This window comes from Drosophila sulfurigaster, chromosome 3 (assembly GCF_023558435.1).
Source record: "Drosophila sulfurigaster albostrigata strain 15112-1811.04 chromosome 3, ASM2355843v2, whole genome shotgun sequence".
Lineage (NCBI taxonomy): Eukaryota > Metazoa > Arthropoda > Insecta > Diptera > Drosophilidae > Drosophila > Drosophila sulfurigaster.
Window position 1 is genome coordinate 50,773,010 of NC_084883.1, and position 18,934 is coordinate 50,791,943.

At 36.9% G+C, this 18,934-nt stretch overlaps 1 protein-coding gene and 1 long non-coding RNA gene across 5 annotated transcripts; one reads left to right on the forward strand and one right to left on the reverse strand.

The window, feature by feature from the left end:
- Positions 1-180: 180 nt before the first annotated feature.
- On the reverse strand, positions 181-18,690 carry LOC133840803 (uncharacterized). 4 transcript variants are annotated; one of them, XM_062272880.1, is made up of 5 exons: positions 18,409-18,690; positions 3,297-3,979; positions 1,844-2,348; positions 1,454-1,682; positions 181-1,391 (listed from the first exon to the last, which is right to left on the reverse strand). In XM_062272880.1, exons 2-5 carry the CDS (start codon positions 3,670-3,672, stop codon positions 1,233-1,235), a joined length of 1,269 nt encoding a protein of 422 aa, XP_062128864.1. In that variant the 5' UTR covers positions 3,673-3,979; positions 18,409-18,690; the 3' UTR covers positions 181-1,232. The 4 variants fall into 4 exon arrangements, with proteins under 4 accessions (XP_062128864.1, XP_062128865.1, XP_062128862.1 ...); XM_062272881.1 differs by lacking the exon at positions 18,409-18,690 and adding an exon at positions 9,967-10,127 and having other exon boundaries at positions 1,934-2,348; XM_062272878.1 differs by lacking the exon at positions 18,409-18,690 and adding an exon at positions 9,967-10,127.
- Positions 11,564-12,306, forward strand: LOC133840804 (uncharacterized). The gene is made up of 2 exons (XR_009894215.1): positions 11,564-11,862; positions 11,926-12,306. It is a non-coding gene; the product is annotated as an uncharacterized LOC133840804 (long non-coding RNA).
- Positions 18,691-18,934: the final 244 nt, after the last annotated feature.

Genomic DNA, 18,934 nt, shown 5'->3' on the forward strand with positions numbered 1-18,934 from the left:
GGTGTTCATACGGACGAACAGACAGGCAGACGGAGAGACAGACATGGCAATATCGTCTCGGTTGTTGACGCAGATCAGGAATATATATACTCTAAAGCGTCGGAAATTCTTCTGAAGCACAAAGTTATAATACCCTTCTACCCTATGGCTGGCTGGTATAACAAAAAACAACATTCAGTATTTCATTAAGGTTGTAGCATTATCATTTTTATTGGGTTTTTGTCGCAATATATACTATATATTTTCATCATGTTTTTTTTTTCATTTTTTCATTATCATACTTGTTTTTTTCACATACTTGCACTCGCTTCATAATCAGGCATACAGAATCATATACAATATATAGTAGATATGGGAGATATCTCGTGCCAGTGTAATACATTTTAAATATACATAAGTTAAGCATACGGTACACAAATACATACATATCATTTTATCATCAGAAATATTCATCAAACGGAAGAAACACACAAGAAATTCATCAACTAAATTCAAAATTACTTCGAACTTCGAACTTATTATCATAGATTAAGCGATTAATCGTCATCATGTTTTACAAATAAATAAAATATAATAAATTGTTTTGCATTTTTAAAAACTACATTTTTTAGTCAAATAATATTAATCATTCTTTTTTTATATTTTATACATATCAATTTTTTTGTAAGTTTTTTTGAAAACTTTTGTCATTTTTTCGTCGTTTTTTTTAATTTTTTGTTGTAAGATTTTTTGCATATTCATTTTGAAAATTTTGTATTGCATTTTTTGGTATTTTTTTGTTTTTTTTTGTTGTTGTTGTAAATTGAAACTGTGAACATTAAAAACTACTTGTTTTATACACAATTTTTTTTTTTTTGTTGATTTTCTTTTTTACACAATTACTAATTGTTTACGTTTTAATTGTTAGGTTTAAATATTTTAAGTTGTAATTGCTAAATTTTGATATTTTTGCGGCTTTGTTGGTTTTTTATACTTTTTATGTCGTTTTTCTTATTTTCATTTTTTTTGGCAATTTAAAATACTAATTAAAATTATGCGCGTTGCCGTCGCGCTGTTTTTATGTTTTGTTTTGTTTTTTATTTGCCATGATTGTTTGAATATGTAAAGCTCCAAAAAGGAGAGAGCGTTTGCTTTGATGCTGCTGCTGTTGTTGCTGTTGCTGTGTGCTGTGTGGAGAGTGGGGCGAGTGATGGAGAGGTGCAACAACAACAACGAAAACAACAACAAGGAAACTAGCAGCACTTGCGGTTGTTGTTGGCACCGCTAACCAACTTGCAGTGCTGCATGTCCGAGCGACGAGGACGATGTCCCTTGGCCTGAATATCGCGCACCTTGTTGGCCCGATTGATGGCGCTGCGGCAGAGCTGCTGATGCTGCTTCTTGCTGTTGCTCTGCGGAAGTAAATAGAATGATTAGTAAATGTGTAATTTGTATAGTTTACTGTACAACTCACCTTCTGGCTGTGGCGAGCCAGTGTCTGCTGCTTCAGCTCAACCGCCGCATGGCGATCGTAGCGAGCGCTGTGGGAGCGTTGCTGCTGCACAGAGGCAGCCTGAGTGGCCAATGGCTCTGGCTCTGGCTCCGCTGGCTGTGGCAGCTCAACTGTTGCTGCCCCGAGATCAAGATTCACAAAACTTTCGGTGCCCGCCTGGCTAGACCTAATACTATGATATACCGACATGCTGTAAAAGAAAGAGCGCAAAAATACCAATTAATACCAATCATATATTAAAATATCAAGTATACGGCATGTGTAGCGTGCTAGAATGAGTAGAGTGAGGAATTTTGGTTTGGATGACAGAAGAAAGAGAGAGTTGTTTTGTGTACGACAAAAATCACCAACCTTGGATGCTCAATCAATAGATTCTCAAAGGGTGATGCTTCCATATTGATTGGCCCAATCGAGGTGAAGCATGGTGGCGGTGTTACGTACCATGACTCCTCCATCAGCACGCCAGAAACATTGCCAGCCGTCAAGCTGTTGTTGCTCGAATCGCTGCCGCAGGGCGATGCCGTTGGCGGTGGTGCATACAGCGATTGGCTGACAGCGGTGATGTTGTCGTCATTGTCATTGCCATTGCCAGCTGGCACACTTCTGGGCGGGCTCAGGGTTGAGATGCTTAGCGTGCGTGCGGCACGCGTGCGTTGCAAATAGTTGCGCTGCTGCTGTGGCCGCGGTCCGCTGTACAAGGAATGCGAATTGATGTGCTGCCGGCGACGCGATGCGCCCGCTGGCGATGCTCCCGTTCCGGCATTGCCGCTGGCGGCACTTCCAGCCTTTGGCTGCAGATCGACAACGGAGAGCTCCTCCTCGGAGTCGCTGCGTGGCAACGAGTCCTCCTCCTCGTCTGCAAGCAGAAAGAGAGCGAGTGAGAAGCTGTAGATTGTCTGATTGACTAGCTTACTCTCCTTGCCTATCTGCTTAAATCTATGACAGATTGATTGAGGTTCTGATTGATTGATAGAATATTTTTTGAGATTTACTGATTTACTTACTATTCTACTGTCTGGCGCTCTGACTGAGCCTTCAACTGACTAATTGACTGCCTGATTGACTATGGGTAATTGCTTAAAAATTGATTGAGGATCTGATTGACTGACTATCTAAGTTTTGGATTCACTGTCTAAGACTTACAGTCCAATTGGGTGATTGATTGATCGACTAATTGAATGACTGGCTGTCTGATTGATGGACTGATTGACCAGTTGAAATACTGATTGTCCAGCTGCTTTACAGACTGACTAACTGATTGAATGATTGCTTTACTAATTGGCTAATTAACTGACAGCTTGAGTGAAAACTGATGATTGGCTGATTGACTAGCTGTTTTACTGTCTGATTGACTAAATAAATTGACAGTTGATTGAATGCTGATTGACTAACTGATTGTATAGCTGACAAGCTGATTTACTGATTGACTAGCTGTTTGATTGTTGGATGATTGACTATCTGATTGACTAGTTATTTTTCTGACTGACAAACAATTGGATGTCTAATTTACAGGATAATTAACTGATTGATTGATCAATTGTCTGACTTATTGATTGAAGACTTTTTGACCAACTAAATTACTTGTTGTTTTACTGACTGGTAAGCAAACTGATTGATTCACTTATTGATTGACTAAGTATGTCATTAAATGACAGATAGACTAGTTCGTTTACCGAATGATTGATCGATTTGTTTTACTGACTAAGAATGAAACTGTTTGAATCACTAATGAGTACTTGATTAAAAGACTGATAGACTAGTTCTTTTACAAAATGATTGATTGACTGACTGATACTAAACTTACCTTCCTTCTCGACAATGTACCATTCGTCCTCGTCGATGTCCTCGTCGATGATGCACTCGCCGTTGGGTGTTAGTAGCTTCGTTATAGTCGGCGGCTGTTTGCGTTGTCCGCCCTGCTGCTGCTGCTGCTGCAGTTGCTGTCGCTGCCTGGCACGCCTGCTCTTGGCGTTGCCTCGCTTACCGGTGGCACGCACAGTACCACGATTGTTGCCCGCTACCGATGGGGTCGATGAAGTCACCTCAATTACATCTCCAGCCGTTGCCTGCTCGTTGCCCGAATCGTTAACGTTGGTCGTCTGCACAGGATTCGCTTCGCTATTAGTTGACTCAGACGTCGCTTGCGCTCCAAATAGAAACGTTGCGAGACTGCTAAACATTATACAATAGCTGATGCTCGGCTTCGACGAGATTGGATTCCCTTAGTTGCTTTCTGTGAGTGGTGAGTGAGGCGATTGATGCAATTGAATTGATTTTTGATTGCTTATCGAATTGAGATCAATTTGTTGTTTGTTTTCTTTACAATGAGAGAGAGAGATTGCTTCTGGTATTTGTTCCTTGGATTTTGCTCAGTCTTTTAATGTTATTTTATTCTTTTGTACGCTGCTGCTTCAATGCGTCGTGTTGTCTTTGCTCTTGTTCCTGTTACTTTTTGTTGTATTGTTTTATTTGCTGTGGTTCTGGAAGCTGCAAGCAAAACAAATTGAAAGCACAAATTGTGAGAAATCGTTTAACAAATCATCGAAACAACTGTGCGCGCATTCAGCGACTAATTGCGTAATGGTTTTCGGTTTGCGTGGGCTGCGCACAGCGCAACGGGTCGGCTACTTAATTTTATTTAATTGCCTTTCTTTCAACCGTTCTAATGGCACATTTAATTGCTGCCTGCCGTTCGCGTACGTTCGCGTATTTGTCGGCAAAATTCAATTGAATTACAAATTCAAATGCGAAAAATGTAAAATACGAAATGCGAAATGCGAAAGTGAAATTCAGATTGAAATTGAAATGGAAAATTCATTTATTCATCAGCTCGGCAATTACACTGATTACACTAATTTGCTTTGCTTTGTTTGTGTGTACGAGTGTGTGTGTGTGTGTGTTTTTTGTGTGTTACTTTTGCGTAAAACAAGTGCAAATTTACTTGCAGTTTTATGGTTATTGTTGCTGCGTTTTTTTTTTCAATTGACCCGCAGTGTCGGCAGTTTGACAAGCACTGTGTTGACAGCTTCATATATTGCCTATATAATATCGCCATAAAGCGACGCTGCACAGCCCATTAAGTTGCCAAGTTGATAGCTAGGCACAAAGCGTATTACTCCCCCTCTCTATCAGCAACTCCTCCCCCTCCCCAATCCACTTGCAACCACATCAGCTGAGCACAGTGAGTGCAAGTTGTGTGTGCATGCGCCGAGCATATGATCAAGGCAATTATATATATAAACGTACATATATGAAGAGTATATGCGAGACATACATACAAGTATATATAATTTAAATTGAGTGCACGTCATGATATCTCTGTGTGTTTGTGTTTGTGTTTGTTTGCTTCTGTAGTGCCCACTTTGCCATTTGAATTGCTGTAAAACGTTTCTATTTCCAGTTTGAAAACGAAACCCAGAGTCTCAGATAATCAAAACTGTGCCAATGGGCAATGCTAAATGATGCTTATTGTCAGTGAAATTCTCTGCACAGTGTGCAACAACAACAACAACTTTGCTTAGCCAAAACAATCACACAATCGCATGGCGAATAAACAAAAGCGAAGCTAAACAAAAATCCAATTGCAGTCAGCGCAATTTTCAATTTTGACCGCAAAAACTAAAACACGAAGCAACTAAATAACGAAAAGTTGCTTCTGCTCCGCTTCAACTCTCCTTCTTCTCCCAGCTTCAACTCTGAAGTGAAGCGTATTAAGGTTCAGCGGTCGGGCAAGTGAAATCTGCGACAACAGAGACACACAAAAGTCAAAGCCAAGCTAAAGCCAAAAAAAACCATATGCAATTTAAGCCAGGCTAACTAGCCAAACCAAAGCATAGCAAAGCGCTTTGTCTACGTGGCCCAAAACCAACAACAACAACAACCACAGCGACAATTTGGCAAACTGCGACTTGGCCAAATGTCAGCGAAAGTTGCCCAAAGGATTTGATTGACACAGCGCAACAAGCAAAACTAAAAAGAGTCAGAAAAAAACTACTCAACAAATTATGCTTCGAGTTACAAGTACAGCTTCAATTTTAGTTGAGTTGCTTTGGTAAGCTAGGTAATAGTAGCAACGAGGAACGAAATAGGGGAAGTGAATAGTTCAAAGCAATTGGTAAGGATAAAAATCAGAAGTTTTAAAACAGGAAAGGATTTCATTTTAGCTGACACTTAAAGCATATTAGCTAAGGCTCATCATGAATGAATAAAACTCATTTAAAAATTCAAAAATAAAGAAATAATTTTAGTTTTAGCTGAATAAAACTTTTATAAAATATATCAGAAAATTGTCTAGCTTTAGCTGGCAATAAAAGAATATCAGCAAATTCTGATCAAGTAGGGAATAATTCATTAAAGAAATATAAAAAAAATTTGCCTGCAAAAATACACAGCTTTTGGACCAGCTAAGTCACATTTAAATATATAAAAACAAAGAATATTTTAGTACAAGTTGAACTCAAAGGAACAAAGACATCAAATCGAGAACACATCATTGGAGTTTTTTAAAATTATGAAAATAATGAAAATGTTATACTTCAGTTGTTTAAATAAAAGTTTGTCAACAATTAATAAATTGAATAATTAATTTAAATATTAGATTTTCTTTTACTTAAAATAAAGAACAATTTATTGGACAATTTAAAACTACACAAAAAATATTAATAATGAAAATTGTCTACTAAATATATTTAATAATGATTTAGTTATTCTTTTACTTAACAGAACATAAGCGAATACGCATCAGATAGTCAACAATAATAATGCAAAGTAATAGAAACAGACAAAGTTGTCTACACAAATAAATTCAAAATAATATCACTCTACATTTAGTAAGCTTCAGATAACTCCAACGAAATAACATAATCCTATCAGAAATTTAATTCCAGTTGACTTAGCAATCAGATTGTTGCATGTACTCTAAGCTCGGCCAAGGCTCTGGGTCTCTTGTGCAACTTGTCCCCGAACTGTCTGAGTATAGTTGTATGCAAATCTACTCATAAATATGGGCACAAATATTTATGCACATCGAGCAGCTGACTTTGAGGTTGGCATTCTGAGCATGCATATTTGAAATATGCATTGTGCAAGTATATATGTAATAAGTTATATAGTATATTATGGTATTACGACATCCCGCTGTTGTTCATTTAGAGGGTAACTGCATACCAGGGGTTGCTATTCCATCCATTGAAACAACACGTTCCGAGCTGAGTTTGCGAACTACGCTGCAATCATTTGGCTTTTACTTTTGTTTTGCCAATTTCATGAAACAGCTGATAACAAAGGCAATGACTGCATTCGGATCGAAGTATATATACATATGATGCAGATGTGTTTTGCATTAAATCATTTTCACTTTTGTCAGCATTGTTAAATTGCAATCTTTTTCCCATTTTCAATACTATATGCATTTGTATCTATAGACCATATAGATGCAGTATCTAGCATCTATTTTAGCTGCCATTTGTTGACCTTGATCGATGAGTGCTCTCTCGCTTATATAAGTCTATCATATATGTATGTAAGTATGTTGATGTGCCTATTATATAGAACAAGCTACATCGAGTATATAAATATATTTACACCGATCAGACCTTGGCATAATGCATTGCCATTGTCGAAGTGCCGCCAATCTCAGGCAAAGTCAACAAACTGGCAAATCATTTTAGGGCTTTACCTTATCGTAACCATTCAGTTTATGGTAGCTGATAAATTCGTTAGCTTTCGCATACTCACATACAATATGCCAGACAGACTGGCTAGACAGAATTGAAGTGGTTAGCTAAACAAGAGCTCGGCTTGTGCTAACTACATTTAGTAGTATATAATTAGCTTTGAGTCTAGCTCGCATGCCGTGACAGTCGAAAGTTCAGCCGTCGCTCAATTGATTAGCCCCATTCGGGAAGCTGCAAATGCAAAACAAACAGCGGCTGGGCTAATGAACTTGAACTAATTCGTGAAACTGACAGTTAGACAGATGGACGGACAGACGGACAGATAAATAGACAGATTAGAACGCTTAGCAAATACAATGGAAACATATTGAATAAACTTTAAACATTATCGTCATACTTTAAAATAGTTTAATAATAAATATTCGTAATAGATATGTGATAAGCTGTTAACAGCTTTAAGCATGATGTGCTTCAATATTAATATTGTATTATTAAAACTAATACAATGCAAATACAATGGAAAAATATTGAATAAACTGTGAACATCATTATCATACTTTACTTTACTTTTACTTTAAAATAGTTTTCTAATAAATATTTATAATTCTCAAGCTTTCAACAGCTTTAAGCTTTTTGTGCTTCAAAAGTTATTAAATCTAATAAGTTCAATTTAAATTGTCAAAGATTTAGGCTTTAAAAAATTGTAAGCTACATAAATTCTGCTTTTAAATGTATATCGACAAATGCAATGCATAAATTCCCACTAGTTTTTAAAAACTTTAATATCAAATAATATCTGAAAACAGCTTTAAGCTCTAAAAAAACAAGTAAGAAAGCTACAGTCGAGTGTACTCGACTGTGAGATACCCGCTACCCATTTTAAATAAAAACAATATATTTTGCGATATTTTTCACAAAATATACCAAATATACTACAAAAATACTGAAAATATACCAAATGGTATATGTGGTATATCGGTGTAGTACCGCATTCAAAGTATACCTTAGACGGCACAATATACCAGATTGTCAGCCAAAGCAACTAAGACCCCTTGTAAGTAGGCGTTTTTGCCCATACAAAAGTATTTCTTTAATAACTTCCAAAATTTTTATCTGATCGCAACCAAATTCTCAGGAATCATAACTACTATAGTTATTATTGTATATACCAAATTTCGGAACTCTAGCTTTAAAATTACGCTTGTTATTCGTTTTTTTTGATTTGCGGGGGCGGAAGTGGGCGTTGAAACAAACTTGATCTGCGTGCAAACATAACAAATGCTGTCGAAAAAAAATTATAGCTCTATCTCTTATAGTCTCTGAGATCTAGGTGTTCATACGGACGGACGGACAGACGGACAGACGGACAGACACACAGACGGACAGACGGACATGGCTATATCGTCTCGGCTGTTGACGCTGATCAAGAATATATATACTTTATAGGGTCGGAGATGCCTCCTTCTAGCTGTTACATACATTTCCTGCCGGCACAAAGTTATAATACCCTTCTACCCTATGGGTAGCGGGTATAAAAAATAAAGAACAAAGTCCTACAAATTTTATTTAAATTTATGACAATAGCTAAGCTATGAATGTTTCTATTAACGAATCTAATGAATAAAGTCCATAATTCAATAATAAATGAAATAGCTGAAAACAGCTTTAAGCTTTAAACAAAAAATCTAAGCAAAATCGAATAAATTCTTTTTTAATTGCCACTTGAAAAATATATCGATATTTCACCAGCTCATTAAATTTAATAATCAAACGGTTAACTTCAACCTCGATAAGCGAACAAAGAATTAAAGCTTTAGCAATAAAAAAAAAAAAAACAGAGTATATATACTTTATATATATACTTAATACATTCCCGCCCACATACGTGTATCAATCGCATATCAGCTTGATGTATATATGATTAGCTTTAAGCTTATAAGGCCAAGTGCAAAGTTCCTTTGTTATGGATTACACGTCAGGAGCAGTAAACTTGTAAGAGCAATCATTGGCAGTGTGTAAAGTGGGGGCGGACTTTTAATTGGAAAAGTGTAAAACCACAGCCATAAATAATGAGAGCAGAAATTATGCAATACTTTTCACAAAGGCGACGACGCTGACGTCACTGGCGACCTTGTAGCGTACCAAAAATCAACACACACACACACCCACACACACACACACTTTACAACTAGGAAAAGGCACATACACTCGTTTCGCACTTAATTAAGTTACACTATTATTTTTTGTTGCACTTGCAATCAGCAGCTGATGAGCTGAACGTGTTGAGCTCACCTGTTGGACAAAACGCACTTTACTCGAACGATAAAGATTTACAACGGTCACGAAATTAATTTGTTAAAGCAAAGAGGTAGAATTAAGCAAAGCACAGAATACACACTACGGAATATAGACACAGATACAGATACAGATACAGATACAGAGGCACAAAACAGCAACTGCAGATACTGCAAAGTCGACACTCGTTTGCCAACTAAAACATCAACACCAACATCGCATTGAACGGAAGCGTATTTGAATTTCAAAAGCGCACGAAAAGAACAAAAGCTACAACAGTGAGTACAATTTGTACTTGCATGTGTATGCGTGTGTGTGTGTGTGTGTTTTGAGTATCTGTGAGTGCGTTTTGTATCTGTACTCGCTGAGAGAGCAGCTGCAGCTTAGCCCAAAACGAAATTTTGTTATTTTTTATTGTTTGTTGATCAACACTTCTTTTTCGAGTTTATCTTGTAGCATTGTTCGCTTTAGCTTTACAGTTATTTGTTGATATGTTTTGTTTACCTCAGCGATCACTGCAATCTTCTTTAGTGCGTAGAGATAGATGCGTTTAATGTTGTTTGTTTCACTTTCTTTTCGCTGCACTTTACTGTGTGCTGTGTGCGGCTGCTTCGCGTTGCGTTTGCTTTCAAATATCAAAGGCGAATGTCAACGGGGCGTCAGCAGCTGCTCAGCCAAAGTATCCGACGACTGCCCCACTGCCAATCCCACAGTCCCAGCTCACCACACACTGCTGACGACGCTCTCTCGTGAGAGCCAAAAACACAGAAGAGAGTAACAGCAAGAGAGCGAGAGAGAGAGCGTAACTAAACACATAATTATGTATTTTTTTAAAACGCAAAAAGCGACGCCACACCTTCTACGGCCAAAGGGGGGGAGAGCGTTTCAATAGGGGCGGGGTGCAAATGGCGGACAGCTGGTAAACAAAAGCGTCAAATTTATGCTGCACGAGCCATCCGAAGCAGCAAGCAGCTGAGCAGTCGCTGGATTCGTGAGCGAACCGATCGATCATACGCAAAGTTCGTGTTATTTTGTTTACCAACAAAAGCGCAATATTGGCGCTCTCTCTCGCCATGGCGCTCTCTCTAACATGCATGTGTTAGTGTGTGTGTATGGCTGGCAATCTCTCAGCGATCAGCTGCGCTAACGTTTGCGCACTGACACACTTATTACCATTCCACTCTCCTTCTCCCCCGCTCTTTCGTACATTTTCGTTTAGTTGTGTATATCTTGCGTTTAGTTTTCTATTGCTGCCAGACCGACTGGCTCATCGCTAGTAGTTGTTGTTGTAGTTGCTTTGTTTTCTTGCCTAGTAAATACTATATGACTAAGCACAGCACAGAAGAGAGAAGCAGAAGAAAACGAAAAGGGAGAAGAAGACAGAATGCTGCCAAAAAGTGTTGTATATAGTTGGTAGCTTTGTTGGTTTTTTTTTCGTATGGTTTTTTTCCTGCGTCTGCTCAAAGTTCAATTTGAAAACCAAATAAACAATTCAATTTATGCGCTTTAATGCCAACTCATGGTTAGAATTGCAAACAGCTAAACTAGCCAAGTAGTAGCCAAGTTAAGCAGCCAAAACGCATTAAAATGCTAATGAAAATTAAAGAATACAATATAAAAAAATGTATACTATATATATTTATATATGTGTTTGTACCATAACGTATTGCAATTGCCATTCAAGTTGATGTTATTGCAGTCATGCGAATTAAGTATAGTAAATAAATACTATACACAGATTTATTTTATATATTCATTCGATTCAATGTGATGCAATATTTCTCGCTTGATTTGCACAGTTTGTTGTATATAGTATTTCTGTATTAACATCCAGGAAACAGGAAATTTGTTTCTTTACTTGTATATTCATTACTGAACTAAAGCTTAACTTTTGGTACTGTTAAACTTTATAAAATTTAAAAATATTACGCCATACTTTTAGAAGCTTGAATTCAAGTAGGTAGAAAAATTGCCAACTGTAAATAGTATACGTAATATTTAAATTATCAGATTTGTATATATTCTTTTTAAAAATATTATTGTAGAACAGCTTTCACTTTCAACGTATTTAGAAAGAAGTTCATGTAGAATTTAGTTAAAAAAATCCCAATATTTATTACCCAACTTCACTACCTTTCAAGACATTTAAGAACTAGTTCAGGTATAGTTAAGTCTTCCATTTTCAGCTCTATTTTTCCCAGCACTCAAAACAGAATAAGCATTCAATATAAACAACAAACCACTCCCAATTCCTCAATGAGAACCCCCTAAAATGCGCCCACACACCAAACAAGAAAAAAAGCTTTATGAATTCTGATACATATATGCCCGATATTGTGTATATATGAAATATTATTGTATGGGTGCATAAAGCTACTCAACCTCACGGGCAGGTTCAAGGTGAATGTGGTTTGCTTGTGCTCTATGCAATTCTCTTATTCATTTTTGTTTATGTATTTTTAGAAATTTTATCATGCAACAGCTGACAAATTGAAGTGGCCAAGAAATTTGGCCAATACGCTAGCTACAGCGACAGCTTGTCGCCCAACCAAGAAAAAAAAGCAAATGTAGTTCACAGCAAGCAGCTGTTGGCGACAAAATTAAAGAGACACACAAACACACATTAGAGATGTATTTGTGTTTGTAGTTGAATAAGAGCATTCATACATATATGAATAGTTTGAGATCTTGTGATATTTCGCACAGAAGACTAAAAAAAAGTAGTTTACCATTTCTGTTCGCACGCGCCTTGTTTATAAACAACAATACAAAAAAATATTGAGAGAGAGAAATGAAATATATAAAGAAAAAAAAATAGAGAAAAAATCAACCGACGCGTTTGACTATTGCGTAGAGAAATTCAAATAAAATATGTAAACAAACATTGGCGTCATTGCATAAAAAAAACACACACAACAAAATAGAAAGGCACTAGGCAAAAATAACAACACTTAAAACTCAAATAAACAAAATAAAATGCCTGGCATTGCTTATTTTTTTCTGTTTTTTTTTTGGGGGACTGCATTTTATCTAATCATGAGCATTGTTTACTGATAAACATGTCTGCCAGTTGCAGAAGGGCGACCCATAAATTAAAGGCAAAAATAAAGCAAAACTGCTGAAACTATAACAAATATTTGAACAATTTTTCTAAACAAAACGTCATGTGTCGGGTAGCTTCAAAAGCGAAACAAGCTCTCTGATCTCTGATCGGATCAGAGGTTAAACATTTCTAGACTACTGCGTATAAAAACGAAACTGAAACCGTTCCAGAAACAAATCCCCAACCACAGCCACAACCCACAACCACCCTCAAAATACTTATGAGTAGCATAGCTTGAAGCTGAAATGCGCAGTTTATAAACAAGAAAAAAAAAATATAACAAAGGCTTCAATGCAAATGCGACATCAAAACAAGTAAGAAAGTTACAGTCGAGTGTGCTCGACTGTGAGATACCCGCTACCCATTTTTAATAAAGGCAAAAAATTGTGGTATTACTTTCAAAATATACCAAATGGTATGTTTGGTATATCAATATAGTACACAAATTAAATAGTATATTGTATATACCAAAATTCGCAACTCTAGCTTTAAAATTACGCTTGTTATTCGATTTTTTTGATTTGCGGGGGCGGAAGTGGGCGTGGCAAAAATTTGAAACAAACTTGATCTGCGTGCAGACATAACTAATGCTGAAATTATAGCTCTATCTCTTATAGTCTCTAAAATCCAATGTTTCATACGGACGGACGGACAGACAGACATGGCTAGATCGTCTCGGCTGTTGACGCTGATCAAGAATATATATACTTTATAGGGTCGGAGATGCCTCGTTCTACCTGTTACAAAGTTATAATACCCTTCTACCCTATGGGTAGCGGGTATAAATATAACAAAGGCTTCAATGCAAATGCGACATCAAAATCAACATCAACATCAGCGTCATCAGCATCTATCTCATAATAAAATGCTCAATTTCTATGCCCTATAAAGTAAAGCTGACTGACTGAGGGAACTCAAAACTTCGTTTTATACTTTTGAGTATTAATTGCTCGTATTATTCTTGCGACAAAAATGTTTTCAGAGCTTGGGAGATGACGCAAAACTTTGATGTTCCGCACATGTCGGACACTTGTTCCAGACTTGGGAATGACTTTCAGTATTCAATATAGATTGCAAAATTGTTTGTGTGGGGCAAGCCTTTGGCTGGCTGGTTCATTGTCTGTTGTCTGTTCGCTGGGGCTTATCAGGTGATCGATGATAAATATGGTCAGGCAGGTTCGTTCTCAAACTGCATGCAATTAAATCGGTTAATATAAATATATAATACTCGCATTACGTGTATTCATATTGAATGTACAGAAAAAGTATTTCATTTATTTCCAGTTAGCTCACCTTACTGTACTTTGTCTTTGCATGCTGATAATTGGCATTTAAGTCAGCTTTTTTATTAAATCAAAGTATATATAAATGCATGTTTTATAACGCGTAATTTCAAAATCTGTAATGCGACGCAGTTGTTCATGTATTTTTGGGCGACGCATTAATTTTATCACTTTGTTTATCAGCTACTGTCTGTCTCTCCTCCCTCTCTTTCTTTCTCTCACTTTCTCTGCCTTGCTCAAACGTTCTCTGACTTAACATTTTCCTGGTCTCCCTTAGGCCATTGGGTCAATGGGCAATCTATAGCACAAAATGTTGTCAGTCAATCAATCTAACTGCCGCAGAGCGATTACATCAGGCGTCGCCGACGGAGACGGAGACAATGACGACTCTGATTGCCAATTACAAATTGTAATTCATGCAAAAAACATTTGACACAACAGCTTTCAATTAAAAATTCTGTTTTTAAAAAGATTTGATAATCATAAAGCATAAGTCAAATCAATTTAAGGGTGATTAACTTCATTCCATAATTATTATAAATGTAAACTTTTCATAATTCACGCATAAAACATTTGAGACAACAGCTTTCAATTGAAAATACCCTTTTCAAAAAGATTTGATAATCATAAAGAATAAGTCAAATCAATTTAAGGTTGATTAACTTAATTTCATAATTATTATAAATGTAAACTTTTCATAATTCACGCTTTTGAAAAAGATTTTATAATCACAAAGGATAAGTCTAATTAATTTAACGATGCTTAAATTGATTTAATAATTATAATGGGGCTGAAGTTTTCTTAGATCTTGATTCTTTATTTTAATTCTATAGGTTTTATAATAATATTTTAAGGAATGTATATGTATGCGTAATTTTATACAAATTAAACAACTACTTGCAATTTAATTTAATGATTTTCTTTTTATTTCTTTATGGAAAACTATTTATAATAACTTTCTGTCAATTCCACAAAATTTAACATTGAATATATAGCAAATTTTGTAAGGAATGTTTTTATGTGAAAGGTTTATTCATTATTATAATTTGATTATATGTAAGAAAATACTTATGTATATAACAAATTTTACTCCAAATACTTTATTTTTTGTAACTAGGTTTATTCTATGAAAATGTTGGATTTCTCTATTTAAAAAGTCCTTTATTCCTTACATAAACTATTGGAATTATCACCCTTAGGTAAAAATTTATGAAAATGAAATTAAAACATCGCCAGCTAGAGACGCACGAAAGTTGTTTTTCCCTCGAATTGTTCTATATTTGATCAAATTTATTGGCTGTCAAAACTCTTTCAATACAATTTGCATTCCAATATCCAAAAATAGCAGTACAGTGAACCCCCAGCGAACCAATCTAATCCCCTATTGCAATGCCAAATATAGTTTTTGACCCGCAGTTGAGTTCGTTGGTAACTGTTACTGTTACTTTTCTGTTAGATAATTTTCCCCTGCAATCACGCCATGAGAGCATGTCTCTATATCTTTGCCTTCCATTTCTCTCTCTCTATCTCTATATATACCATATATATATGGTATCTAGCGTGCTCTCCTGTCCTTGGCTCTTTCTCTGATTTGTGGTGCCACCCTGATGTTAGCGCATTGGCATTTTGTTTACAAACAAATTGCCAGTTGCTCTTGTTTGACCTGCGCAGTGGCAAAGTTACTGTGACTGTGTGACTGTTACTGTTACTGTTACTGCTACTCAATCCCCAGAAATTTTCGCTGCAATTATGTGAGCGTGTGTGTGTGTGTATACAAAGTAACAACTTCCGCATTGGAAATGTAGACCTCCCTCTACATTCCAAATTCAGTAGAAACTTTTGCAGCTTCTATTTTTGGGGGTCACCTTCGCAGTTATTTTCGTGTGCCTACGAAACAAAATTGAGATGTATGTATTTTTGAGCTGCGTTTAAAAGTGTTGCAGATTATCGATTATTATGATTGTGATACTTGTTAGTGTTGTTGTTGTCATTGAGTTCATAGCGAGTGGGAAACGTACACGTCAGCTACGCATATGAGCATGTTAAAATAAACTACCCCACAAGCAGTGTAGGGGAGAAAGAGAGAGAGAGCGTGAGGCGAAGCGAGTAGGGAGACGAGCTGCGCAGTTAACGGTTAAATTGCAGTTCGCTTTAGCCTACTCTACCTGGTTATACCGTTATATACACCCCTTTTTTTGTAGTCTGTAGTTGTCCCCAACTCTGCGTTGTGTGTGACGTCATTTCTCCATTTTCTCATTTGACACTTTTAGTGCGCAGCTCGCAATGCATAAATTTCGTTAATATTTGGCAGTTGACATATGCGCTGGGGATCAGGTTATTCCCATCACACATATAGTACAACAAAATTGTATTATACGGTATACAACATTCACTTTCAAAACTTGCCCTTTCTTGTGCCTTGTTTATGCCATAAATCAGCACACACACACACACACACATATAACAAAAAGGACGCGCTCTGCCTGGCACGAAGAAATTCAAAAACGAGCCACTTGATCCCATTGTTTACAGTCATGTGTGTGCATGTCGGTGCGTGTGTCTGCATGTCTGTCAGTCTTCCTATCTGTCTGTCTGTCTGTCAGCTACATTGTAATTACAGTTACAAAGAGTCGTTGACTAACTTTCGAATTATAGTTTGAGTCAGCTAAGGGCCGCAATGCGTGCCATTTTGGGATTAGCTGAACAACAAAAGCCGCTTGGGCCTCTTTCTACCTATCTACCTCTCCCTCTCTCTTTGTCTCTCTCTTCTTCTACCCTTGGCAGGTAAGACTGACAAACTGCCGCGTCAGTGAGCCGCGTTAATGAAAGCCACTAATGCCAACTAATGATGACTTAATTGTTTAGCGACTGACCCCATAAAAGGCATCGACTGCAAAACTGAAAACTGAAAAACAAGAGAATAGGCCCAGAATACTCTGCCCTTTTTCTGTGTTCTGTTTGTGTGTTTTGCCAATTAAAGTGATGCCTGCAGCCAGATTCGTCTCGTTAGTTTCAAGACCACAAAAGTCGTGCTGATCTCGGCCGCAGCTAAAAATGTATCTGCTAGATACATACTACACTACACTCGATGCTGTGGCCATCAGCTGTTTGCTGTTTATGTTTTTTTCGCGCTCATATCATTTTCTTTTCTTTTATTTTCTCTTCTCTTTTTTTTGCGCTGCAACTGGACAGACTTGATTTATCGTCTGACTGCTCTAACATCATCCCAAGATCCCGACAAAAGGCAAAAACAATGAGAGTCTAGAGACCCAAGAGCCTGCAAGACCTGTTCTGTCTCTGCACTTTTGCTGCATGATTCACTTGGGGCTTGTGATTGGGTTTGGGTTTCGGTTTTGTCTCTCTCTGTCTTCATATGGTCATAGGTATTGCCTATTGCCATTATTGTCTGTACCCTCGTCAAGAGCAACAGATACAACAACAACTACTACAAAAAAAGGTTGTATCAATTTTGTATTTCGATTATTTTATTTTGTATTTTTTGCGGTTTCTAGAGACTCTTTGATGTACGCTTAGGCATTTCTTATTATTTACGACCGAAACAACAAAAATTCTTGTTTTCCTTTACCTTGGCAATTGGCCAAGAAAATAAGAAAATTTTACAGGTGACAGGCGGCATTTTATTACAAAAAAAACCAAAAATAAAAACATTCACCATATTAACCTGGTCAATGAAATGCATTTTATGCAGGAAGCACATTTAAAGGCTAATTAAGATGCAAATCAGCAACAATTGCAAACAGTTATTCATAATGCCAAAAGTTGAATTTTGCTTTGCCTTGTGAACCATTTTTGTGTTTTTAAATGCTAATGTGCTTTTCAGTTGGCTTCAATGTCTGAACGTTGACAGCAAAAAACAAACAAAACAAAACGAAAAAAATAACAGGCTGCTGCTTCTTCGTTTTAGCCTTTCCCACTGAAGACTGATAAAGATTGCAGAGAAATGCTGAAAACGTGATGCAAGTCAAATTTATGGCTAATCGAAATGAAGACGACTCAACAACAACAACAACACAACGGTAGATTCGCAGTTAAAGATAATCTGATAGTATAATAGTATGTTAGAGTATACGCATATTCGTAGAACTTGCTCAGCTGACAGGATGGACAAGTTCTTGCAGGTCAGACTCAACACACACACACATACACACGCACACACTCACTCACTGAAAGTGTGAACTCTGCAAAGGTATAATCAGAATTTTTTTTTGTAGTTTCCGTTTGTCGCTCGGCTGCACTTTTCTCCTCTCTATGTGATTTTTATATCTATGTATGTAAATCGTGCATAAAACAATTTCAACAAAAATATACTTGCATGTGTTTGCTTGTACATGAGCATACATATGTAAATTTTCCAAAGAAATACTCTCTGCTTCTTAATCGTCTTCTTCTTCTCTCTGCTTATGCCATTTTTATGTTCACTTCCGCAAAAGTATTTGTTTTTGCCTTTGGCTCTTTTGCTTTTGTTTTTGCATTTGTTTTTCTTCTTTTTTTTTGGGTTTGTATTTGTGATTTTGTTATGGGGGTTAAATTTACACTTACTTGCTTACTGGCTTGGGTTTATTGATCCACTGCAATCTAAAGGCCCTTTAGCTGCACACAAACACAACTTGTACTATGTGATAAAATTGATTTACTTTTGCGTTTTTTTTGCTTTTTGGTTTAAATCAAAGTTGTCTAAGCAGACTGAACTTTCGTATAACACTTTTGATTTATGATTTCATCAATAATTTTGATGTAATTATTGTGTTTTTTTTTGTGCAGAGTGCAGAATGTTTCTGAGGGGGGTGAGTTGAAGTGAAGCGCAAGAAGCAAGACGAACAACACAAACTCCGTGACGTTTGCTAACGACGACTGACGGCGAGCGAATGAAGGCAAAAGGGGCCAGAGTTTTGTCAGTTTGCTTGCTTGCGATGCTTTGCTTGGTTAGTTGCTCGATGGTGCCTGCTACTGTTGTTGCTGTTGCTTTTGTTGTTGTTTTTGTTGTTGCTTTTGCTTTTGCTGTTGCTGCTTCTGATGTTGTTGGTGGTGTTGGTTGGTAGCTCTACAGCTGAGCTCGACACACTTA